The 24,906-nt window shown below is 41.0% G+C and overlaps 2 protein-coding genes across 2 annotated transcripts in view; both read right to left on the reverse strand.

Annotated features, from left to right (window-relative positions):
- Window positions 1-573: 573 nt before the first annotated feature.
- Window positions 574-8,959, reverse strand: LOC117561037 (RILP-like protein 1). Its single transcript, XM_034238234.1, has 8 exons — window positions 8,491-8,959; window positions 6,780-6,930; window positions 5,290-5,408; window positions 4,882-5,178; window positions 3,240-3,419; window positions 2,810-2,967; window positions 2,629-2,727; window positions 574-1,380 (listed from the first exon to the last, which is right to left on the reverse strand). The coding sequence occupies exons 1-8, from the start codon at window positions 8,782-8,784 to the stop codon at window positions 1,290-1,292; spliced, it is 1,389 nt and encodes a 462-aa protein (XP_034094125.1). The 5' UTR covers window positions 8,785-8,959; the 3' UTR covers window positions 574-1,289.
- Window positions 8,960-10,693: 1,734 nt separating this feature from the next.
- Window positions 10,694-24,906, reverse strand: part of hip1rb (huntingtin interacting protein 1 related b) — a 33,077-nt gene continuing 18,864 nt past the window's right edge. The window contains exons 8-32 of the mRNA XM_034238229.1: window positions 22,916-23,056; window positions 22,731-22,788; window positions 21,214-21,289; window positions 20,873-21,040; window positions 20,713-20,768; window positions 20,534-20,606; window positions 19,967-20,150; window positions 19,801-19,889; window positions 19,600-19,716; window positions 19,415-19,516; window positions 19,065-19,259; window positions 17,173-17,320; window positions 16,877-16,963; window positions 16,669-16,776; window positions 15,566-15,702; window positions 14,967-15,077; window positions 14,799-14,857; window positions 14,462-14,492; window positions 14,306-14,368; window positions 14,079-14,179; window positions 13,467-13,572; window positions 13,243-13,366; window positions 12,771-12,832; window positions 12,120-12,350; window positions 10,694-11,211 (exon numbers count right to left, since the gene is read on the reverse strand). Coding sequence (XP_034094120.1) covers window positions 11,203-11,211; window positions 12,120-12,350; window positions 12,771-12,832; window positions 13,243-13,366; window positions 13,467-13,572; window positions 14,079-14,179; window positions 14,306-14,368; window positions 14,462-14,492; window positions 14,799-14,857; window positions 14,967-15,077; window positions 15,566-15,702; window positions 16,669-16,776; window positions 16,877-16,963; window positions 17,173-17,320; window positions 19,065-19,259; window positions 19,415-19,516; window positions 19,600-19,716; window positions 19,801-19,889; window positions 19,967-20,150; window positions 20,534-20,606; window positions 20,713-20,768; window positions 20,873-21,040; window positions 21,214-21,289; window positions 22,731-22,788; window positions 22,916-23,056 — 2,636 coding nt within the window. The 3' untranslated portion in view covers window positions 10,694-11,202. The remainder of the gene's footprint in view (window positions 11,212-12,119; window positions 12,351-12,770; window positions 12,833-13,242; window positions 13,367-13,466; window positions 13,573-14,078; window positions 14,180-14,305; window positions 14,369-14,461; window positions 14,493-14,798; window positions 14,858-14,966; window positions 15,078-15,565; window positions 15,703-16,668; window positions 16,777-16,876; window positions 16,964-17,172; window positions 17,321-19,064; window positions 19,260-19,414; window positions 19,517-19,599; window positions 19,717-19,800; window positions 19,890-19,966; window positions 20,151-20,533; window positions 20,607-20,712; window positions 20,769-20,872; window positions 21,041-21,213; window positions 21,290-22,730; window positions 22,789-22,915; window positions 23,057-24,906) is intronic.

Below are 24,906 nucleotides of genomic sequence, written 5' to 3' on the forward strand. Positions count from 1 at the left end.
TCTATCAGGTGAGAAAGCACGTGATTTTAAAATGTTGTTGCAGCCTTCTTCTTTCTCTCAATTACCCACTTACACTGCTTATCATTTCCATTGTATTTCCATCCTATTTATATATTGTGCTGTATAGTATACTATATTTAGTATTATTAAATGGAAAATTATATTTGATCAAACACTCAAGTACAATTTTAAGTGACTTTTACTTAACCCTCCTGTCGTGTTTGGTTTACTACTTTCATCAATCATAAATATAACGTTTTACATTATGATGTCCTCCACAGTAGGCATCTCCACATATACAAGTGCTGACCACTTTTATAACATTTTGAGTGGTTAAGTCCACTTTGCAACACCTATGATGTTCCATTTCAAAAATAACCCCTATAGGAAATGAATGGGTAACCCTACATATGTTCATCCATAAGATAGTACTCACCAACAACTATTCATTTTGGAATGCATTTTCCGTCTCTATTCTTTGTATATTCGCTACAGTTATTTATATAAACCAGTAGTCTGAGACATTGTTTACAGCCTGAAGTATATCGTATCCCAATAACAACATTCAAAAGATGAAAAATAAAAATATGACTTTATTCTGAACAAGCATTATTTCTCAGGTGCAACCAAGATAACATTGGTTGTTAAAGCATATTTGATATTACTCACAATTATTGTTGGGAAAGGAACGCAGGGTGAAGTGCCTCTCTGCAGTACCTTTTTTCATCAATGATGGGCCTAAGTACATTATCCTAAACAGTCTCTTGGTGGAAACCAGAGGCACATGACGATCATACTTTAACAATCATTTGTTATATGATCAGATTCATCTTAACATCACTTAAAACATAAATAACAGAAGTGTTCCTTGTCAGTTTAAAGTTTTTGAAGAACGCATTGACCCTGTTTTCTCTATTTGGATAAAGCATTGTAATGAAAACGTGTTGACATTACAGCAGCATGTGCAAAGTTACACCAAATGAGGCACATGATTTTTTTCTTGTAAAATATAAAGTGACACATTGACAGTTAGAAACTTTTTATGAAGCTATAAAATCCTGAGAGGTCATAAATAAACATAATAATGTCCAGGTATTGCCAGTTATCTTACATATTAAGTAGTACGTTGATTTAAAGCTCTTACCAAGTTAGCTTAAATGCTACACAATGTTATTGTTGACCTCGGTCATTCATGCAGTTTTAAGTCTACTGACACACTTTGTTGAGAGAAACACCGGCATTTGCGCGATGTGAGAAAAAGTATGTGAACCATACGATTTAATCTGAGGTCATACAAAGTAAAGTCTTCTGATTGGCAGCGATGTTGGGTCCTCTGCAATCAAACCGGCTGCCACCATCGGCATTATGGCAGTGAAGATCCTGGCAGGAGGGACATTTAGTCTAGATTTAGATTAATACAATCCTCAACAAACTTCAATACATCCAGAACTCCGCCGCCCGTCTACTCACCCACACCCGAATCCGTGAACACACCACCCCCGTCCTCATCAAGCTCCACTGGCTCCCCATCCCCCAGAGAATTCAGTACAAAATCCTCCTAATGATTGTTGATGATTTCATGCTAAATTCTCAAATTAAATGCACCAAATGAGCTTTCTCCAATGTTTATTCATAAAGGAGGTCATGTGTTCCAAATTAATGAATATTAACCCTTTTATGCCAAGCCAGCAAAACAGGTTGCTGGATAGTTCATCCAGCAACGCCATCCATTGCGCTTTTGAGATCCAGAACAATGGATTTATATTAAAAAAAAATTAATATGCTTTTCACGTCACGTCTAACAAATGTTGTAACCATCATCTAAAGTGTAATATACCCCGTGATTATGTAATTAAACCATAATTGCAAGATTGTGTTGTATTCTGCCTCCAGATTGTATTTGGTATTTGGCGGTTGGTGCAGTTCCTCTATTATTCCTAGCTATTTGAGTTTGCTAGTCAAGACAAAAACACACTGGGGAATGCAACTCTTTGGATCATCCGTCCACTTCTTTTGATGAATCTGTAAGTATTTTATTTCTAAGATTATTGTGGACACTATTATATCTTATATTGACTATTATTTCACATTATACATTTGTGGCCCGCTCGATCAGTCAGAAGTCAGAAAAAAGGCAGAATCAGTATAATGAAAGCAGTGTATAGGTTATTACAAAAATAATCCATTTCAATTAAGCCCCTCGAGAAGTGTGCGGTTGTTTCACTGTCTGCTCTTTTCCTGCATTTTAATTTTTTTATTTTGCTCTATTTGGGACATTTCTGGGCATACAAGACATACAAGAGAGTGCCACAGAAATTGAATCTGAGGCTTGCTTCCATCGGTTGTCAAGCACCTTAACTTTAACTGTGGCTTGGGAACGCTGGTGATGTCAAGCGGTGGAGGAGAGGCCAAATTTGAATGAATGTTGTTTTTGCAAATTACACTGACAAATCCAACTTCCTTTCACTTAAAGTATGTCTCTCTGATAACATCGGGAGGATACTATGCTGAAAATATACACAGGGAAAGTCCTTCAGAAGGAACTAAAACAGGCGGGTGACGTTCATCTTGACACACTCATACACTTCGTGAATTATAAAAAACAGTCAAGTCGGATTCATTACTCACAAGCGTCTAATTCCTGATTCCACCTGATCAGTGGAAGTGGACCACGGTGGAGGAGATGGAGGACACTCAATGGAGCTGACGTCATCCTCGAACTCCTCACTGAAGGATGTGGAAGAGGTAACTGTTAACCTTTGCCTGAGTTTAATGTACAGTACAGATCAACTTAATTAAAGATACATACCTTTTATAATAAGCCAGTTCTTCCTGCAGTATGAACACTTGGGCCTTGAGTTGATTCTTCTCCTGCAGGACGTCCCGCAGCTCCTGCAGGGTGAAGCGAGGTGTGTCCGTCTCCAGGCTGTCTGACTCCTCCTTTGGCTTTGTATCAGCTGACACCTTCTGCAGAACAAACATCCACCATTTCTCTCAAGCATGAGGGTTAAGACTGATACATGTCTGCCATCTGCGTGGTGTTTGTGGGGACATATCAGACGACGAACCACAAAAGAAAGCAATGAGATAATAATAACATTTGTTTCCAAAAATGTTTGTAAAGCCTAAAGAACACTAGATCTACAGAATGATCATGCTTTGTGTTTATTGTAAACAGTCTTATAGTGGGTCTCTGCCATAACCGGTCTGTGTACAGGAGAGAGTAAAACAAGTGTTACCAGTGACAGTGCTGTGGTTTCCTCCTCTTCGTCCTCCTCTTCCTTATTATTTTCTCTCTTCGATGACCTCCGGAGAACCGAAGGACTCTTCTCACGCTCGAAGCAGTTTGCCAGGAAGCCAGGGTCCCCTCCACACTCCACCCACACTGACTTTGGTTTGAGGGAGTTTGCTGTCGAAGGCTGGATTGGGAACACAAACATCCACTTAGGCACAAGAACACCTGCCAAATGAACTATGGATGAACCTGATTTGAACGCAATTGACTCCAAGCAGGCCGTGCTTTCTGGTTGTAAGCAGGATTACGGAAAAACTGCTGACCACGATTTCATGAAGATTGGTAAAAGAGGACAGCATGGGTCAAGGAGGGACCTATTACATTTTTGAGGGGATCGACGTCAAACTCCCTCAAACCGCTCCTCCGCTCCCTTCACTGGCTTCCAGTAACTGCTAGAATCCACTTCAAGACACTGGTACTTGCGTACCATGCTGCGAATGGATCTGGCCCTCCCTACATCCAGGACATGGTTAAACCGTACACCCCAGCACGTGCACTCCGCTCTGCATCAGCCAAACAGCTCACTGTACCCGCACTGCGAGGGGGACCCAAGTTCCCATCAGCAAAAACACGTGGGTTTGCTATCCTGGCTCCAAAATGGTGGAATGAGCTCCCCATTGACATCAGGACAGCAGATAGCTTACACACCTTCCGGCGCAGACTGAAAACTCATCTCTTTCGACTCCACTTCAAGCGATAGAACTATTAACAAAGCACTTATATACTAATAAAGGGCTGGCTTACCTAAAGCCAGTTGAGTAGCAGTTGAAATGTTTTTGCTCTTGAAACCTGATGTACTTATATGATTCTGTTTTCTTCAAGTTTGTATCTTCTTGGTCGAATGCACTTAATGTAAGTCGCTTTGGATAAAAGCGTCAGCTAAATGCAATGTAATGTGTATTATGTTAACATGGCGAGATATGGCATTTGTGCTGCTATGTGGTGTAGGAATAATTGGAAAAATAAGTTGGTGACCTGTAAAGTTGCTTTCTTATTACTCAGAAATATGGAAATCAAAGTGAATGTTGCCTATGAATAATATAACTCAAAAAATCTACTTAAAAACTTCTCAAAATCGGGAAATGGGAACATCCAAGGAGCGCTTGAATGCACCTTTGGCCTTGGCAGAGGTCTGTGAGTGCCATTCAAGTGCAATCGTTTACAGCAGGTGTGTCAAACATACGGCTCAGCAAAGTGTACAAATTACAGCGAAGACATTAACTGCAATTTTCACAACCTTTTTGTATTTTACATGTATATATTTACAAGACAGGGGAAAACTTCACCTTCTTCCTTAATAGTTCCCACGTTAGTTATATGGTGTTGTGTCAGTGCAGAAGGTCAGGATTAATACGCAGATGTGGAAATGAATGTAAAGTAATTACATTTGTAAAAAGATAGTTCATTAAATGTGTTTTTTGCAGTAAAACAAAGTGAACAATTTGGAGTTGTCTTTATTTAAAGGGTTATTATTATGCTATGATTTTACTGGTCCAGCCCACTTGAGATCACTGTACAGTATGTGGCCCCTGAACTAAAATGAGTTAGACACCCCTGGTTTACAGCCTGCTGAAGATGAGTCTCACCGTAATCGCTGGAGGTTTAGGTGGTGACGACTCAGATATTGTCAGAGAGCTTTCTTTAATATCCGGTATCTCTCTCTCCAGTTCCCATACCTGGAGCTCCTTCCTCAGCCGGCTGACCTCCAGCTGCAGCGCCCCCAGCTCCAGCTGCAGCGCCCCCAGCTCCTGCTGCCGTGCCTGGGCTTCACCTTCCAGCCCGGCTCTCTGCTGGATCAGAGCCTTACCTTGAGCCTCCCTCACCCCGATCCTGTGACGGAGGTCCTGGTTGGTTCTTATGAGCCGGTGCTGCTGCGTCTGGAGCTGTAGTTTCAAAAAGCATATTTTCTGACATCAAATACTGCGTTTCAAGAGGGTAAACTAATGTAAAATGTTTGTGCCGGTTTATATACTGCATGTGTTTTATATCCCCACCGCCTCCACATCCTCGTTTTTTTGTGTCAGCTCGTGGTCTTTAGCCCGGAGTTCATCCCTCTGCTTATCCACCGAGTCCTTCAGCTTATTCATCACCTGCCTCTCCTTCTCTGACATTCCTGTGGATATCATAACATAAGTTCACACATGCAACATCAATGCAATCTCACAGGTTGATTCATTTACTAATAATTTCTTACCTTTCAATTTGCCATTTGTTTTTTAGTTGTGCCAAAAAAACAACCCTTTGAATACATTCAATAATTCAGTTCATATTCAATGAGAATGATTTTGAAGTGCAATGCATTTGGCAGGCAACCCTAAAATCTGTATCTAAACATTACATCAATAAGAGTTTCAGAAGGGAAGCTTATTGGAATTGCAAAACCTTCCAGGACATTACAAATTCTTCAAAAGTCTTTAACTTTCAAGTCTCTGCAAGTTAATTGTCTGTACCAAAATGATTATATTAAAGCATCCGTCACTCCATGATTGCATTTCCATTCTAATAATGTGTGAGTGAGCAGAGTAATAATATCATGCATCACCCGTTCATTGCGTGTTTATAAGCAGTGTGTGTGTGTGTGTGTGTGTGTGTGTGTGTGTGTGTGTGTGTGTACTCTGTGGCCCTGACAGTAAGTAAAGCTGCAGCCACCATGAAAATCTCAAACTAAAATAGTCTCCTTTACAAGCTGCAGACTGCCTCGCTTCAAAGCCTCCTTTTCACATGCAACATGTACTGTACAACCCCATGTGACTACACTAAATATGTGCAACGTACAGCAGATGGTTAATCAGCAGAACACAAATCTGCAGTGAGGTCATATGGTATATAAATCAGATCAGAGCTGGAACTCTCAGCCAAGACCGAACTCATTTTGTATCATCACAAGATACTGTACAGCTCAATGTGCACAGCAAGACCTCAAACACACCAGTTCACTGGCATGGGTACATTTCTCAGATCGATGTGTTAATAACTGTTTCAAGATGCCCTTAGAAACAAGTATTAGTATGTAGTATAATTACCATACAGGGAAAAATCCTGATTCTGATTTGTCCACTCAGGGTGTCTATCGTAGGGCTCCAACCAACACTAATTTATAAATGTATTGACTAATCAGACATTTGTTTTCTTTTTATATAATGCTGATCAAATAAAGACACATTTATTTTATACCTACTCAAAGTCCAAGATGATATCTTTAAATGTATTTAGTTTAATTTAATATAAAAAACAAGGAAGAAAATCTCCATATTTGAGAGGTTGCTGATAGCACAACATTTTTTAAAGGCATTTGCTTTGGATTGGTCAGGTAAAGATTTAAAATATTGGTATTGATACCAATCTGGGTATTTGTATAATTTGGAAATAAAACATTCAATTAAATTATTCCACCAGAAAGTGGAAAACATGTATAATCCCATAAATCCTCCCAGAACCCATGAGTTGAACCTAAGGATGAGAGCTGTTGCCACAGACGACCCACCGTCCTGTTTCTGCAGGTCTTCCTCTGCGGGGGGGCAGTCTTTGAGAGAGAGGCTCACTAACAGCGTCTTGTTCTCCGCCTGCAGCTGTCTGATCTGAGAGAGCAGGTCCTGGACCTCTCCTCTCCAAACGTCCTCCACCTGCTCCAATTCCTGGGCAGAAGAAGTAAAGAAAATGTAAAGTGAAAGTGTAATCTCACAATAGCATGTTCAATTCCCATTGAGATAGTTTGCATTATTCAAAGAGAACATTCCATAATGCAATATTACTTTTCTTAGAATGTGCATTATGTCACAATATGCAAAATTGGAAATGCAAAATAATTGTAAATACATTTTTACAAACCGTCACAGTTTACATGATACATTTTAATTTCCACACTATTTGAGTTGGTCTTTTAAGGAAAATGGCTTTTCCATGTTCCTTAATATTCTTAGATAATGCCCATGATAGTAAAAATGCCAATCACACTGTTCATTTTTAACTCAAATTTGACCCACTTAAATCAAATGCTATTGCGAGAGTATATTTAGTTGGTGAGCTGAAGTGCTAGCCTAATATTTTTGGACTGCTGGTCAGACAAAAAGCTTTTGCAATGTCAAACCCTGTATGATCGCAGATGTGCTTAAGTTATGCTACCGAGAAAGGTCCCAACCCAAAAGCTCACAGGCGCACACAGACAGGCACACAGACAGGCACACAGACAGGTAGACAGACAGGCACATAGACAGGCACATAGACAGGCACACAGACAGGCACACAGACAGGTAGACAGCCAGGCACACAGACAGGCACACAGACAGGTAGACAGACAGGCACACAGACAGGCACACAGACAGGTAGACAGACAGGCACATAGACAGGCACACAGACAGGCACACAGACAGGTAGACAGCCAGGCACACAGACAGGCACACAGACAGGTAGACAGACAGGCACACAGACAGGTAGACAGACAGGCACACAGACAGGCACACAGACAGGTAGACAGCCAGGCACACAGACAGGCACACAGACAGGCACACAGACAGGTAGACAGACAGGCACACAGACAGGTAGACAGACAGGTAGACCGACAGGTACACACTATACAGGTAAACAGACATACAGATAGATAGATACATAGATAGATAGGTCACAGCAATAAACAGTCTAATATATTTCAGATATAAAAATAGAAATAAAATAGCATAAAAAAGTTAAAAAGATAAAAAAATATATATACATGTGCAAATACACATTTCCAGTAACAAATATAATAATAGGATATTATTGTGCAAAGAAAGGTTAAAACACAGGTCACCCGAGGTAAACAGACAGATAAACAAACAGGTAAACAAACAGGTAAACACACAGGTTAACACACAGGTTAACACACAGGTAAATAGGTTACCACACAGGTAAATACACAGTTAAACAGACAGGTAAACACACAGGTTAACACACAGGTTAATAGGTTACCACACAGGTAAATACACAGTTAAACAGACAGGTAAACACACAGGTTAACACACAGGTTAACAGGTTACCACACAGGTAAATACACAGTTAAACAGACAGGTAAACACACAGGTTAACACACAGGTTAATAGGTTACCACACAGGTAAATACACAGTTAAACAGACAGGTAAACACACAGGTTAACACACAGGTTAACAGGTTACCACACAGGTAAATACACAGTTAAACAGACAGGTAAACACGCACGGACCTTCTGCTGCTTCCTCTCCTGCTCGGACCTGTCACTCCTCGCCCTCCTCAGTCGGTCCAGCTCCCCCCGCAGCTCGTCGGCCTCCTGCCCGGCCGCCCCGCTGCTCACCTGGGCCTCCAGCAGCTCCAGGACCCGGACCACTTTGGGCACCAGCCCGACCAGAGACTCGCAGCCGAACCTGTCGATGATCCGCTCAAACTCCTGTCCCAGCACCGCCGCTATGTCGTACACATCCATGACCGTCAGCTCCGCCGCGGGTCGGTCCAGCGCTGACATTATCCCGCAGGTCTCCATGAGTGTCCTCTGTTTTAAGAACCGACTTTAAACATATCGGTGTTCTTCTTACGACACTCACAGAAAGCTCACATTTTGTGTAGAACAACTCAAGTTAGCCGAGGCCTGTTTGAACTCGGTACAACTTGTGTCAGTTTGTTGACAGTTTAAACTTTGCCAACGTCCGCAGCTGCAGAACTTTTGACGCTGCATTCAATGTCCCCACGACAACTCGTACATGTCAGAAGCGAAACGGCAAAAATGCTAGATGTACTAAAGTCAGCGGTATAAAGTAACTAAGTAGATTCACTCAAGTACTGTACTTAACTACAATGTTGAGGAATTTATACTTTACTTGAGTAATTCCATTTTCTGTTACTTTGTACTTCTACCCCACTACAATTCAGAGGTAAATAGTGTACTTTTACTCCACTAAATGTATTTTATATCTTCCTTAGTTTGCAGATGTGGCTAAAGTAGATGAGAGACAGGTTGGAGAAGTACTCAGATATTGTACTTAAGTAAAAGTAGAAGAACCAGAGTGTTGTTGTTACTCAAGTAAAAGTACAAAAGTATTGGCATCTAAATATACTTGTATCAACAAAAAAATACTCATTAAGCAAATTGCCATTATAATCTATATATTGGTACTGTTACTGTATAGTCCTAATCCGCAAATGTCATATCGGCAGGAGTTTGAGAAATTGCGTTATAGTATAGTTATCCTATTTACAATGGCTCGTGAATGCAACACCTGTGCCTCCACATTGAGTCGTTGTGCGCATGTCAATAATAATGGTGCATAATAATGGTGCATTACCTTTTATGCACACCATTTCAATTTTAAAATACCCCCAACACAACCTGGGCCTACAAGCAGCCTATAATAAAGCAATAGATACAACACATTTAGATACAATAACGTTATATATAATTTATGTATTAACATAACTGAATTAGTGATAAAACTATGAAAATAAAATGTATACATCTATTTTAAGCTACAAACCTTACCAATATCTTTATTATTTGTATAGTTAATCAGTTGTAGTTATAGACCGAGCAAACAGTGAACTTTGGTTAATTGTAGCAACCTAACAAATGAGCTTTAGTTCAATTTGAGAGATAATAGTATAAAGCCTGTTTAATATTGTTGAAAAAAAACAGGAGAAAAACATTAATATTTCTTTATACATGATTACATGTTGCTCAAATCTTTGCACACATGCAACTTGGAAAAAAAGGATAATTGGATCGAAACAAGGAAACACAATGGGATATTAAAATCAAACATTTATTGTTTATTTGTTTGACATTTACACTTCTTACAAGGAGAAATCACTATTATCTTTACTAAAATATATTAATAGATCTGAGTGTATAAAGACATTTCGTACAGAGGAAAGGAAAGAACATAAAATATGCATTTAAGACCCTGTATGAAAAGCTCCCGGAGGCAAAGAGAACTTTATATTGTACATAAACTAACCCTACATCTTCATTTAGCCTAAAACAAGCGTTTGATTATCAAGGACGCCTACATCCAATATGTGTGTGCAAGCATGAAGTCTTTCTTAATGCTTTAGCAAAGTATCCAGGTTCTCCTGTAATAAAAGGGACATTCAAGAGGCGAGTGTAGATTATTAAAGTTAAATGAAACATGGTGCATGTGGCAGAGTGCTGTGCAGAGTGCTGTACAGACTGTATGTCAGACAGCTTTGATTCAATCATTCATTTTTACAGAACATTCCAAGGCCTCAAATTATATCTTGAACTGTTGCGATAAAAAGCTGTTTTGCACATAAAGGTAAGTGTCCACTGTGAAGGCAAACCCAGAGGTATTTATAACTTTTGCAGCAACATAGAAGCACAGAATGTGATTCCCAAGTGTCCTTTACCGCCCACCACAACATAAATAACATACAGTGTACATAAAGAGAAATCAGATGTGCTTTTTAATAAACATTAACAATATTGTGCAAAAAGGTTGTCCAAAGCAGGAGGAAATCTAACTTATTCTGTCAATTTGTGATTTCTTTTAAATAAAGGTGTTTATTCTAAAAGCAGCAGCAGTACCATCATCTGCTAAAAGAAATACTTTGCCACAGCCGAACATTTTAATATTAAACAGTTTTGTTATTAATGCCAAATACTTAAATAAAAAAGGGTTTTGCCTGCATGGCATGTATCAATTCTCTAAAAGAGGAAAAGAGTAAAGGGGGCAGGGGGAACCACAGCATATTCCTAACAGGCATCATGGGTCAAACACCATTGGGCCATTTTGGCGGAAAACAAATGAATAAAGAAAGGAGAAAACCGTGAGATGCAGAGGATTGTCAGCATGCAAGTTAAAAGTAACAGTATGTTCACAACAAGAGGACCTTCATATGGGCAATCCAACCATCCAGTAGTGGAGAATGTTCCTTTTCTGCTCCGGCATTACTTGAACTGCAACATATAGAAGAAAAGAGACGGATTAAAAACATGTATACCGACACAGGGGGTGTTTCTCAATGTCGAGGACGCTTGCTTGGTAGCACATGTCTTCCGAGTCACTTGCTTCAGAAGCGAGGCAAGAATCCTTCCTAGCCTCAGAAAACAAAGAATTGTGGAACAGGTGTGCGTCACATGAGGCCCCGCCTTAAATGGAGCGCTATTTCCGCCAAAGATTTGGAAATTCGTCCGTGCGCAAAGCATTGTGGGGATTTTAAGACCGGAGTCTACACATGTGCAGCCTCGAAATTTCTCGCTACGAAGTACGCCGGCCTCGGTAGAATTCCAAGTATGCTGGACATTGGAACAGTCCTTCGGCGGCACTCGATGACGTAGTATGCTTGAAATAGTGGCTCTGGAGCAGCCTTCCTCGACATTGAGAAACACCCACTGTTTCTAATGAAAGACAGATAGCTATGTTAACTCAATCATAGATGATCTGTCAGGTGAAAGGAAATATTACATAACCTTTCATTTTGTGGGTAAATCCTAAAAAAGCCAACATGTTCTGTGGGTCTTCGTCAGGGCTTGGCTTATTGACTTTTTCATGATTAAGACACTACAACTAAAGGTTTTTTAATAATCATCATGTTTGCTCTCCACTTTCAAAGAAACTGACCAAAACTCGCCTTTTTAGACTAGCTTTTAATGTGTGATTGATGTTGTGTTCTTGTGATTTTATAGCTCAATTTTAAATTAGACTTTTTATCTTACCTCTGTAAAGCGTTTTTGAGCACCTGATAAAGCGCTTAAATAAAATGTATTATTATTACTACTTATTTTTGGAGTGCCTCGATCACTCCTGTTTATCAAAATGTATCCCATTTCCTCATCTACCACTGCATTTTCTCCACAGCCCTCACCATGGATTTGGGTAGGAGGTTGGGTTTCTGGGCCAAAGCAGGCTTCTTGAAAAGCACCGGCTTGCTGGGTTTTGGTGACATGTTGGCAGGATAGGCCATCGAGGAGGTCTCTCCGTTCCCCTCAGAAACCGGCTCTGAAGGAACTCCGACCACGTCGTAATGCTTCTTCCTCAGCTCGCCCAGACGCAGACGCTCGTTCCCCAACTGACTTTCCAGCTCCAGCACTTTGACCTGAGGGGCGGGAAATAAACAGACCCCACCATGTCAAATGAGTTACTCTTATCTGAGATCTAACGACTTGTTCATAGCAAGGTATTAAAGGATTATTTCAGTGTTTGACTGTTTTCATTTTATTTATGGCTTGATAAATCAATATCAATTGGTAGTCCTCAGGTTAAGATAAGCTTTGCAACTGATAATGAAACACACACACACACACACACACTTCTAAAATGTATCCTTCTGAGCTCAATATTAAAAAATTGGTAACAGGAATATGACACGACGTGTGTTTAATTAAAGTTTATTATTAACATATATGCAGACTGAACGTTTTCAGTATCTAAACCTATACAGTTTGAAAATCAAAGCTCAGATACACTTGCAGCTTTTTGCAGCTACTCTTAAAACCCCTCAAGTCCAACGACTTACCTGTGACTCCATTTCTTCTTTCCTCAACTTGATGAGAGACATCCCAGAGAAGTCCATGGTTTCTGCACAGGAAAAGTGGTTTTATTAGACAGCTGCCCTTCAGAGACTACAGTGGTCTACTCCCCTACATTTAGGAGTTCACAGATTCAGATTAAGATGAAAACAGAAATCAATCATGTATTTTTGTAGGTTAAGTTAAATTGTATAGATCCCTGGGTGAAATTCACAAGCTACGTGGCAGTAAAAATGAACTCCACCTTTACCAGCTCCAAGTGGTGAACACATAATGAATGCATAGACGTCAACAATCATAACCCAATATGTCTTGTATATTATTCTGAAATGGGCTGTCAAGCAGAATAAGTATTTGTATTAAAGTATATTTTGATGTCAATGCTTTTGTTCTTTTACTTTGGTAACATTTTGAATGCAATACTACATCTGTCTAGTTCACAGATCTAATTGTCCTCACCTTTCTCCTCCAGGTGCTCCTGGCCGGTCCTTGTTGAGCCCACCACGTTAGCTGCCATCTCGTTCACATGGCGGGAGGCCTGCTGCAGGGCCGACAGCCTCGTGCTGCCGCGGCCTGCCTTAACCTGAGTGTACAGAGAGCAGGGTCAAAGGTCAGACACTAAACTAACAGCCTCATTACACAATGTAAAATATCACAATTTCTCTTGGAAATGAGCCCATTACCTTCGAGGCAGCGACCAGCTGTGCAGTGCTGGCAGCGATCTCGTGTGAGCAGACTATCAACTCTTCATATTTGCCCGTGTGCAACACCACCTTATCAGCAGACACCCTGTGAGGAGGCAGGGGACAACGTTATCAAGATGTTTATGTCGTGATACACTGGCATAGAAGACGAAGATGATATTTTAATGAATAAATAACTATTATTTTATGAATACACACATGATAGTCAAGTCGAGCTACCCTTCAATCATTGCCTTGTTAATCAATTAATCTGCGTGCCTTTTCACTATTCTTTATTAAACTGTTTTTTTTGTACTCTAAGTTATTGTTACAAACTCTCTCACACAAGTATGACACTCAAAGATACAGTATATAGCTTTTTTCCAAATATTTTATAGGTAATACAAGTAAATTACTATTGGGAACTCTTTTGACCACTAAGGTTATGTACTAAAAAACTGGTATTGTGAAAATCCTAGATGCAACCTAAAATTGGCAATTGCAATAATCTTTTTGTCATAAAGACACATGAACTTTGCAAAACAAATGTATATTAGAAGTACATGTTCAGGGATTAAAATGAAAGAATATATGATGTCCTGTATGACTTACACCATCTCTGTGGCTCCCCATCCCACCGCCTTGGCAGCAGAGATCAGTCCCTCCGTCCAGCGAGAGTTTCTGGCGTAGAACTCCTTCAGGCTGGCTGCGCCCTGAACAAGCAAAACAAAACTACTGTAAGTTTGATCTGAATAAAGATGAACATCTCAGAAACAAAAGCTGTTAAACTCAAACAAAAGCAAGCTGCCAATTTTGTGTTTAAAATGAGAGTGACTCACCCTCCCACCCTCTGCAATCTCCTTCTGCAGGTCTGTAGATGCTATGACCAGCAAGCGGATGGCCTACAGAGGATTAAACAATGTTTATTACAAACAGGACACATGCAGGGTCAAAACATGGCAGTATATTAGTGGAAACACATCAAACTACATTACCTTCATCAGGTCGGTGCAGCTGTTGAGGATTCTGTAAAAGAGTGAAATAGTAGAGTTAGAACAAATGTATGTGAGGTCTATTGTGTCCCATTACTGCCTTAATGATGTCTATTCTAATTTTGTATCTAATATGCATAATGTGATAGCACACTTCTGGTGCGCTGCTTTAATCTGTTAAACTGGAAGAAGAAGAATAACATAACAAAATATACCCAACTGGGAATTGGATACAAATGCAAGAGAAATAAGGTTACAACTAAATATACCCTTCAATGAAGTAAGTCCAAATAACACGAGGCATTGGATGTCTTTATTCATTATTTGGAAATGAACAAACCTTTCGTTGACTTCCAGTTTAACTCCTGATGTGTCCTTTCGAGCCTGGTTCATCATTTCCTAAATACAGAACCATGAATTGACATTGAGTTACAGCCGGCACTGCACAATATTACAGCTTGATTTATCGCAGATCTTTTCAGCACATCTTAAAGTTTATAACACTCACATCAATCCTGCGGACGGCCTCCTCAATAGCAGCAGAGGTTGCAGCCATTTCCTTATCGACCAGATCTCCGAGCTCATCCTGACGAACATCCATGCCTTTTGGTCGCAGCTCCTAAGTACAACAAGAGGGGAAGTTATTAGCAGTGATAAAGAAGTTAACTGTATTGTGAAGGACTAAAAGGATCAATGGGGAAAATGGAAAGCAAATGTTAAAAAGGTCTCGATGAAGGAATAAAGATTTCATCGGCTGCAACTAAAAATAATTTTCAATATTTCTAAACCTGTGGATTAAAAGTTAATAAAAAAAAAAATATATCATAAAACAGCAAAAAAAGTTTCGTCCCAGTGTCTTAAAGTCCAAGTTGATATATGTGGGTTTAAATCATGGTTTAAATAGAAACAAGACATTCATCTTAATTAAATAAAATACAGGAAGAAAGGAAAATATGAAAGGCTGGAAGCTGATTTCATTTTTACATCTTTTGCATGAAAAATGTCCTCTAATGAATTAGTATTATTAAAAAACGAATAGTTGTCGATTTAATTTTTAGATGAAACAATAATAGATTAGCAGACTGATTGTCGCAGCTCTGCTCTCACCTGGCCAAGGTTCAGGATCTTCTGAACGATGACACGAATAGCGGCAGGGTCTGCCCTCTGGAGGGTGGTCTTTGTCTTCAGATCCTTGAAGAACTGCAGACTCTCAGCGGCACAGCCTCTGCAGTTCTCCGTCAGTCCTGTAGGGAATAAAAGAGCAAAAGTGATCAACTATCAAACATAAAAATACCTTCCTTTTTTCACAGTGACTTAAAACTTTATTGCAGTATGAGGAATTTAAAGTTAAGGTTTTGATTACTACAATCACAACTGGTGTGATGCCAAAGGTTAATGTAAGAGCCAGTGATTTGTTTTGTGGAAAAGGCCAAATATTGCCACCTAATCGTGACCTATGTAGTGGAGACTATGAAAGACTACATTTCCCACCAGCCTCTTAAGGAACACAGAGATGAGCACCCTGGGCGTTTCTCAATGTCGAGGAAGGCTGCTCCAAAGCCACTATTTCAAGCATACTACGTCATCGAGTGCCGCCGAAGGACTGTTCCAATGTCCAGCATACTTGGAATTCTACCGAGGCCGACGTACTTCGTTGCGGGAAATTTCGAGGCTGCACATGTGTAGACTCTGGTCTTAAAATCCCCACAATGCTTTGCACACGGACCAATTTCCAAATCTTCGGTGGAAATCGCAAATGACGCACACCTGTTAGCCTGTTCCACCATTCTTCGTTTTCCGAGGCTAGGAAGGATTCTTGCCTCAATTCTGAAGCAAGTGACTCGGAAGACATGTCCTACCAAGCAAGCGTCCTCGACATTGAGAAACACCCCGTCTGAAAGATGCCGTTTTTAACCATTAAGTTATATTATCCTACACAACGTAGAGAAAGAAAGACGATCAAAGTTGTTCGTTATTACATTTGAGTTTTGCCTCTCGTTTTGTTTGACTATTGTAAAGGCCCTATTTCCTTTCTTGAGTGTGTGTGAAAAATATTTTAATTGGGTTAAACGCGAGTCATCGACACATCTTTGGAGCCAAACAAGTCATCAGAACTGTGAGTTAAACAAATGAATTAAAAGATAACTTGTTAGAACGGTCTGTTTAAGGCCTCTAGGAAGCCGCCACAGTGTATTTCAGATATTCCTTACGGTCTGCATGGTCGGTGGGGGCCATGTGTGCAGTGGCGCTGCCGTTGATGATTGTATCCGCAGCCAAGTGGGAGAACTGAGTCAGCGCCCTCAGCAGCCCCCCAGCATCTGGAGACAGGAGCATACAGTAAGGGGGCAGCAGGCCACATTTACACATCTGTCATGAGGGCAGCAGCATGATGATGAATCAGAGAGAGCGCCAACTCACCCCCCATGTTACTCAGATAATCTGCATGGCCCTTTTTCACTTTGTCCACGGAGCCCAGCGTGGCCTCCGCCCGACTCACCAGATAATCTGTGTTTAGAGGACACTGTTTAGATAGAGTCCACACACACACACACACACACACACACACACACACACACACACACACACACACACACACACACACACACACACACACACACACACACACACACACACACACACACACACACACACACACACACACACACACACACACACACACACACACACACACACACACACACGGGGGGTCTGACCTGGAGAGCTGGTGCAGCGTATATGAAGGGGATCATCCAGCTTAGCGACAGCATCTTGGATGATGTTCTCCGCCTCGCTGGCGGTGCCCTGCAGCAGAGCAAACTGCTCCTCCAGCAGCCTCTGCTTCAGCTGCTCCTCCTGACTCGACTGCATGCACAAACACATATATAGATCCCATGAAACAACAATGCAGTTTTATTAACAATACGATTTAGAGACATTTTACTTTGATTATTACGGTTTGAACATTTGGTGAATGTTTTAAATCAGATGGTAGAGTGTGTGACGTGGACCATATTGGACGCCATTATTTGTCACAGCATGGTTTCTTAAAAGCTTTTAAAACATTAATTGTGAGGCATTTTTTTTTTCTTTCCTGTTTTGTACAACTCTAAACTGCATGCCTATAAATAGACATGGAAAAAACCCCACATCCTTATTTAGCAGAACGTCATTATAATTTGTAAATAATGATTTGATTAAAGTTTAATTATTGCAATTCATGTTAACATAGCAATTCAACAAATATGCCCTCAGAATATGCCCAGTTTATTTGCTTATGATTGCAATGTGACACCTGGGATTAAGAAATCACTGAACCTGCAAGCTATGTTTTTTTTTTTTTAAAAAGACACCTGAAACAGTGAATAAAACTGAATGCCTTGATGCTGACCAGAGGTCGCGTTAACCGAATATTTTCCGTCAATGACGGATTTTTTCTAACAATGACGGAAAAATCTGAAAGCAGTCCGTCATTTTGGCAGATTAGAACAAACTCGGAAGAGCGCCAAAATGTCCACCAGCAGCCCACATTATATTACATCCTTAGTGGCCAGGTAGACTGAGGGCGATCAAGTTAGTATTTTATAAATCGCAAACATTGCGTAGAAACTGGCGTACGCCATCTTTTGAGCGTATATCCCTTTATAAATGAGGCCCCAGGTAGACTGAGGACGATCTACTGTACTCTACTGTACTCTACTGTAACTATTATTTAGTCATTCACACCCCTGCCCAGTTGGTGGCGAGTGTGTGTATATTAATTAGCTATTGTCTAGTCTTGTTTTTGACCTCGTTGTTTAACTGGCTTTAGCAATAGCAAAATGTCACGGCAGCTGATCGTCCGAAGCTTTTTTAATAAGCCCAGTAATTGTGATGGTGTGGATAAACGAGGTGAAAAGAGGGATTGATGCGGTGGAGGATGAAGGACAAGCCAGTAAGACTAAAACTGACAACGTTCAGCCAGCGGCAGAGGGGCAAGCAAGTGGCAAGGAGTTCAAGCGGGAGTACCGGGTTCAGTGGGAGCAAGAGTTTGAGTGGCTGAGGAGGCAAGATGGCAAGATGTTCTGCGACATCTGTAGAAAAGCTAAGATGAGTAACGGATTTGTCCGAGGGTGCACGACGATGCAGAAATCAGCGCTCGGGCTAGGCTACAGCAGGTCAATTGAGTTGTTCTTGGAAATGTTTTGTTCATATTTTGATTGTAATTGACTCATTTAAAAACGATGGCATGGTTCATATTTGCCTGTTTAGGCACAATGGTCGTGGTGTTTTTAGCGGCCTCTGCCCCCCTCTGCTGTGCCGTCAGTGCAGGAACAAATAAATCATTCATGTTCGTGTTGACATGAAAAGTGACCACACGGTCGGTGTCTCTGTTCCTCTTTTTGTTTCTCCATGCCCTTAAAAGTTCTGTATGAATCATTAAAACATGAATGAATGAACATTTGCTGCTCAGTACCCAAACATAAATATTAAATAGGTCTCATCTCATCATTAAAACATGAAAAATAAAATGACTGATAATAATGGATTATGACGGAAATGTTACGATCCTGTCCGTCAAAATGACGGACAACGAAAAAGTCTAACGCAACCACTGATGCTGACTGACCTTCTCCTGCAGTTTGCCCTGCAGCTCGACCATCTCCCTGCTGCTCCTCTCTCGCTCCTGCTGGAGGGAGGATTGCTGCAGCGTGGCCGTCTGCTTCAGAGACGACAGCTCCGCCTCCCTCTCGCTCACAGATCGCATCAGGCGCTCTTTCTCCGCCTGCAGAGCCGTCATTGAGCTGCTCATTTGCTCCGACGTCTGGCAAAGAAAGAGAGAGAACGATGAGGAAAGCCAGAAGAGGCAGATGGCCGTGAGCGTCGGAAGGAAATTCCTGATATGTGTAACATGCCTTGAGCCTCTGAATATGGAACATCTCTAAATACTACAAGGTGGTGAATTAGCTGACAGCTCACCATCTCGCTGCTCTGCAGAGTCCCCTTGATGCGCATCATTTCTGCCATCTTCTCGTCCAGCTCTCTCTTCAGCTTCTCCATTTCAAACTTCTGCTCTTCCAGCTACAATGACAACATTGTTTGCATACATTTTAACAGCACTGCCACCTTGGTATCTTAATCTTTCAAGAAAACCCCCCACAAACCTTCATGTCAGCCTCCTGTTTTATCCGATCAACCTCAAAGGCCAGCTGCTGCTTGGTCCTCTCCACCTCGTCCTGTGTCTGCTGTGTTGCTGACAGCATCTTCACAGTGTCTGCACTCTGTCAACACATTAACGCATTTAGTGTCACAACCAACAGCCAGGTGCCAACGTTTAATTTAACTTGTCTGCAATCTGTCTATACCCTCCGCAGCAGTTCAGCATGGCTGGACACCAGCTCTGTGTGCTTCTCCTTCAACTTATTGTACCGCTGCTCAGTGGCCTGGGCTCTTTCTGCACAGCAAAAAGGAGATGACAGTATTATCTCATGCACTTTTCCTCCATGTATGTTAGAGATAGTGTAGACTTACGTTCTGCTTCGATGAAGACGACCTGCGTGCTCTCGTGTTCTGCGTTTCGGCGGCGCGTAGCCTCCAGCTCCATGCGCAGTTGCTCATTTTCCACAAAAGCATGTTGTTTCTGAGCACGCTGTTCTTCCAGTTCTGCCTCCAAACTGTTGATTTGAGACTTCAGCTGTGTGATGTAACGCTGAGCCTACAGGAGATAAAGGAGGATAATCTATTGATTTCATTACACATTTTACAAACACTAACATCTCACGATACACGATAAATGCTATATGTTGATGTTTTTACTTTAAGTCTACCTTTTGTGCCAAAACATGGGGCACAGCAAAAAGAGGAAGTATGAGTATGGAATCATTTTTGTGACGTCAAAGACTCAACTGGACTCCCTTTTCTCGTTCAGAGGCTACTTGCCACATTCCACGTGGCAGGAGCAGCATTTGCCTCCACCCAACACATGACCCAGATTCCTTCGCACATAGATAATAACGCCCTCTGCTGTCACGCCTCCTCTGTGCACATACAAGACACTGACAGCTAAGCAATAGGCGATTCAGTCCAAACAGTCCTTACTTCCGATTTCACTCTCTCTAGTTCAGCTCTCAACAGCTCCAGGTCTCGCTTCATGTTCTCAATCTGGAGATCCCTGCCAGAGAGAAAACACAGAGTTATGATGTGCTGCACAGATTGCACACTGAAACCAAAAAGTCAGATTTACAATCACATTACATGAAAAACAACCATAGGCTCACCTGTCATCGAAGCCTCCATTCGGGGGTCCAAACGTCTGATCAAATATGTCCAGTTGCTGAGAAAAAGTGAAATAATAAGTGAATGAAAGCTCTCACATGGTCATTTTACTAGCGTATGAGCATCTGTGTATGAAAATACATCCGCGATTATGAGCCGTACCTGTGGCTGTGCCTGGATGCTGGGTGTTGAGACGTCGCTGACCTCGATGAGCGGCTCGGGCTCGTCATCATCGTCGTCAGGTTGCTCTGGATAGTCTTCATCAGGGATAACCACCACTGGCTTCACGTGCTTGGCAAGGGAAGCTGCATGCAGGAAGTTAGGAGGGGACTGAAAAGGAGACAGATAAAAGGTGGGTAAAACTGTACATTTTGATTGATATATTTGGTCAACTATGATAAAAACGTAATGGAAAGGTTCAACATAGCTTAGCTGTCTATGTCAATGATTTAATTTCTCCAGTTTGTAGCAGACTGTAACAGTTTTAGGTCTCAGACTCTTACATCAGGCAGCTTGGGGATCTGGATCAGTCTCTTGAAGTAAATCATGTCTCTGGCTCTATTGAAGAAAGTCTTAAGGCTGTGGGGCAAAAGACAACAACTTAATATAAGCTTAGGACTTACAATAGATGGCTCATGTGTTTTGATTAAAATTGGCAGGTAATGTGGTTGATCTAGTGAAATATTCATGTGAAGTATATGGCCGAGGCTATGGCCATATCTTTAAAACAACCGAATATATGTGACCTGCTCCATCGAAATCAGTCGCATTGACCCGAAGGCACATTTTGAGTTGTATACACTGTTGGAAAGAGGAGAGTCCTAGATTGTTGTTGTACTCCAAATGTTAAACAAAATATGTCACATTATATAATGACTGTTACCGAGTCATCATTTTGAGAAAAAGGCCTTCAATGTTTCCTCTTCTCTGGAATCCATCGATCTGATTGATTATTAGCGGAGCAAATTATCAAAGTAGATATTTTCGTTTGGATTACTGCTTTGGGGGAAGCTCGCGAGTGTGTGTGTGTGTGTGTATACGTGTGTTTGTGTATTTTTGCGTTTGTGTGTATTGTGTTTGTTTCCCGGGGGAAACTCTCAGGAGAAACACCGGCTGTTGTTGTGCCTGCTGTGACGTAAAGTTACTCCGTTCTCCGCTTGTAATTATGCCGAAGCTTCAAAGTTGTATTTATCATCTGAATTTGCCGAAACAAGTTTAATATTCTGAAAGCCAAGACTTTGTTTATTTGAAATCAGATGAAAACTGTAACGGACCCTGCCGTGTCATCTATGATTACTATACGCCTTACATTCATAATTTCAGCGGAGGGGGTAGGGGCGGCGCTGCGGAAGAGCAGAGTGGCGAGTGAGAGGTGTCATCTTCCCTTTACAAGTTTAAAACATGTATTTATCGTGTGATTTTGGAAATAAAAGTTTCATATTCTGAAAGCCAAGACTTTGTTTATTTAAAATCAAACAAAACACCCGAACCTTGAAAACTATTCTTTTATGCAAATCCACGTTGCGACTTCCAACTGATTTGGATAGAGCGGGTCACATATATCAATATTTGCTTGTTAAAGCCCCAAAATGATAATATGTTAACTCAACTGTACACTATTGTGGCACACAAAAAAACATTGAATATAGATTTGCTAAGAAGGTGGCTTTAAAAATATGAAAGTGTCTAATTTCCAATTGTTTGTCACTGGCACCCCTGGGAAATCCACAGGTAAGTATGGCATACCGTTCCATTTCAATAAGAGACAAATGAGCATCAATGAAAACAAATCTAACTATCATTTGTGATAAATATATATAATTGCACCATCTCCTCAAACCCTGGGAACTCCAACTGATACACCACGTAGGGCGGGAGGGGAAGTAGTGATGGGCACATTTGCATGGGTCATTGCTGGGCGAGGCAGTATCATGTTTCTCACTTTCTTTGCATCAACTTAAAAGTCATTCTTTTCACAGTCAATCTCTTCGCTTGTAGCCTGAAGCCGTGTTCTACCTACCTGTGGAACTGGTCATGAAAACGTTCACGGTGTCCTTGTAAGGTGTCTGCAGGGAGACCTGAAACCAACAACAAAGAACAAAGATGTTACGCTTCGAGATGAAAAAACAATGATCTTAAAATGTAGCCTTATATTACACTTTATTTTGACTATTAATGTTTAAGCTAGAAGGGAGCCGTTCTTACAGGCGTGCAGCTTGAAGAGCAGCTTGACGGTGAAGTGGTAGAGGTGACTGCAGTCCTGGATGACCTGGATGAGAGGAGCCAGGCGACACTGGCCTGATGTGAGGGTGGAGATGGCGATGGATGTGTTGAGCTGCCGGATCACTGGGAGGGAGATCAGAGACAGAAGCATTCAGTACATACAAGTATCCAGAGTTGGGTGTAATAATATTCAGTACCAGAGTTGGTACTGTAATAATATTACTTTTGTCAGTAACGGAGTAGTGTAACGCGTTACTTTTATAATTTAGTAATCACACTACCGTTACTAACATTGCCCCGGCACGCGTTACTTCGTTACTTTTATAAAATAATCACACTCACTGACAGACAAGAGGGGTTTCCGCCGCAGGTTTATATACATGTAGGCCTATGTAATCTGCGCGATTTGCGGGACCACATCTCCACGTGCAGTGCTGCATAAACATGGCTGAGTCTTTTCATCTGTAAACTCCCTCAATGGGGCCGCTCGCTCTCTTTTGTTGATCGCCCTCTCACGGGTGAACAGTTCAATGTCCCGCTTCATTGTAGGAATTCTGCCATGTCTCTACCACTTTAGTTTGACCATCTCTGTTACCAAGTTATGGAATACTAAATAAATAAGTAATTAGATAACTTACCGTTATGCGCTCATAAAGAATGATAAGGATAATGCGTCTTGAACTGGTTTCATTAATTAGTGTCTTGACGTTTCACAGACTGTTAGCTTGTTGTGGTAGGCTGGTAGCCTATTTTAGAGCATATCAAAAGAAAGACTTGTGTTATGTCTTCCTTAATGCAATAGTAATTGGGGGGCAAGTGGAGTCTCGCAGAGGCAAAACTGTGGCGCGCACACTGTAGGTGCACCGCAGTCTGCGTGATCTGCCTGTAGGGAGGGGCGGGCCGGCCCTGCGAGTAAAGTAACGAGTAAAGTAACGAGTAAAGTAACGAGTAAAGTAACGAGAGAGTAACGAGTAAAGTAACGAGTAAAGTAACGAGTAAAGTAACGAGTAAAGTAACGAGTAAAGTAACGAGTAAAGTAACGAGTAAAGTAACGAGTAAAGTAACGAGTAAAGTAACGAGTAAAGTAACGAGTAAAGTAACGAGTAAAGTAACGAGTTACTTTATGTAGAGAGTAACGAAGTAGTGTAATATATTACTTTTTTTTTAAAGTAATATGTAATATGTAATATATTACTTTTTTTTAGTAACGACCCCATCTCTGCAAGTATCCCTTCTGACAGTTAGACAAAACAATCCGTTGTGAACGGTTTTTTGAGCTGCAGCACACGTATGCCTAGAAATAATGACTTTGTCTAGTCCTTTTTTGATGATTAAAAAGCCTCTCCTCCGAGTAGGTGGGAGGGTTTATGTTCAGCAAGGATACAAAAATATTTAAATGACAACCACTTTTCATCAACTTTGTTGTTCTTTGATTAATGTTTTTTTTTTCTTTTTGTATACTGATAGATCATATTATGTATGTTCATGTTTTTGTATTATTTAATGTTTGATTGTTGGTGTAATGTTGAATGAAATTAAACCCCCACTGATTGAGTAAAAATAAAGTTATATAAAATAACACATTTAAAAAAAAAAGCCTCTCCTGATCTTATTTAGTTAATTATGTAAATTCTGCTGAAAGGGCAACTCTTCCATTAAGTCAGAAACTGTTGAAGAGAGTTTTCACTTGTGTGTTCTCTTGTTACTCGAGTGGCTTGCTGACTGCTGAGGAAGCAACGCACACTTTCAGCAACATGGGAACATTATATATAGATAGATAGATTCAACTTATTGTCATTACGTAGTACAGGTACTATGTAACGAAACGGTTTCTCTGCATTTGACCCATCCTGTGTTAGGAGCAGTGGGCTGCCATTATGTACGGCGCCCGGGGAGCCGTGTAGGGAACGGTGCCTCGGGACACCTCGGTAGCACTTGGTCTTTCCGGGACTTGAACTGGTGACCTTCCAGTT

Source organism: Gymnodraco acuticeps, unplaced genomic scaffold, assembly GCF_902827175.1.
Source record: "Gymnodraco acuticeps unplaced genomic scaffold, fGymAcu1.1, whole genome shotgun sequence".
NCBI lineage: Eukaryota > Metazoa > Chordata > Actinopteri > Perciformes > Bathydraconidae > Gymnodraco > Gymnodraco acuticeps.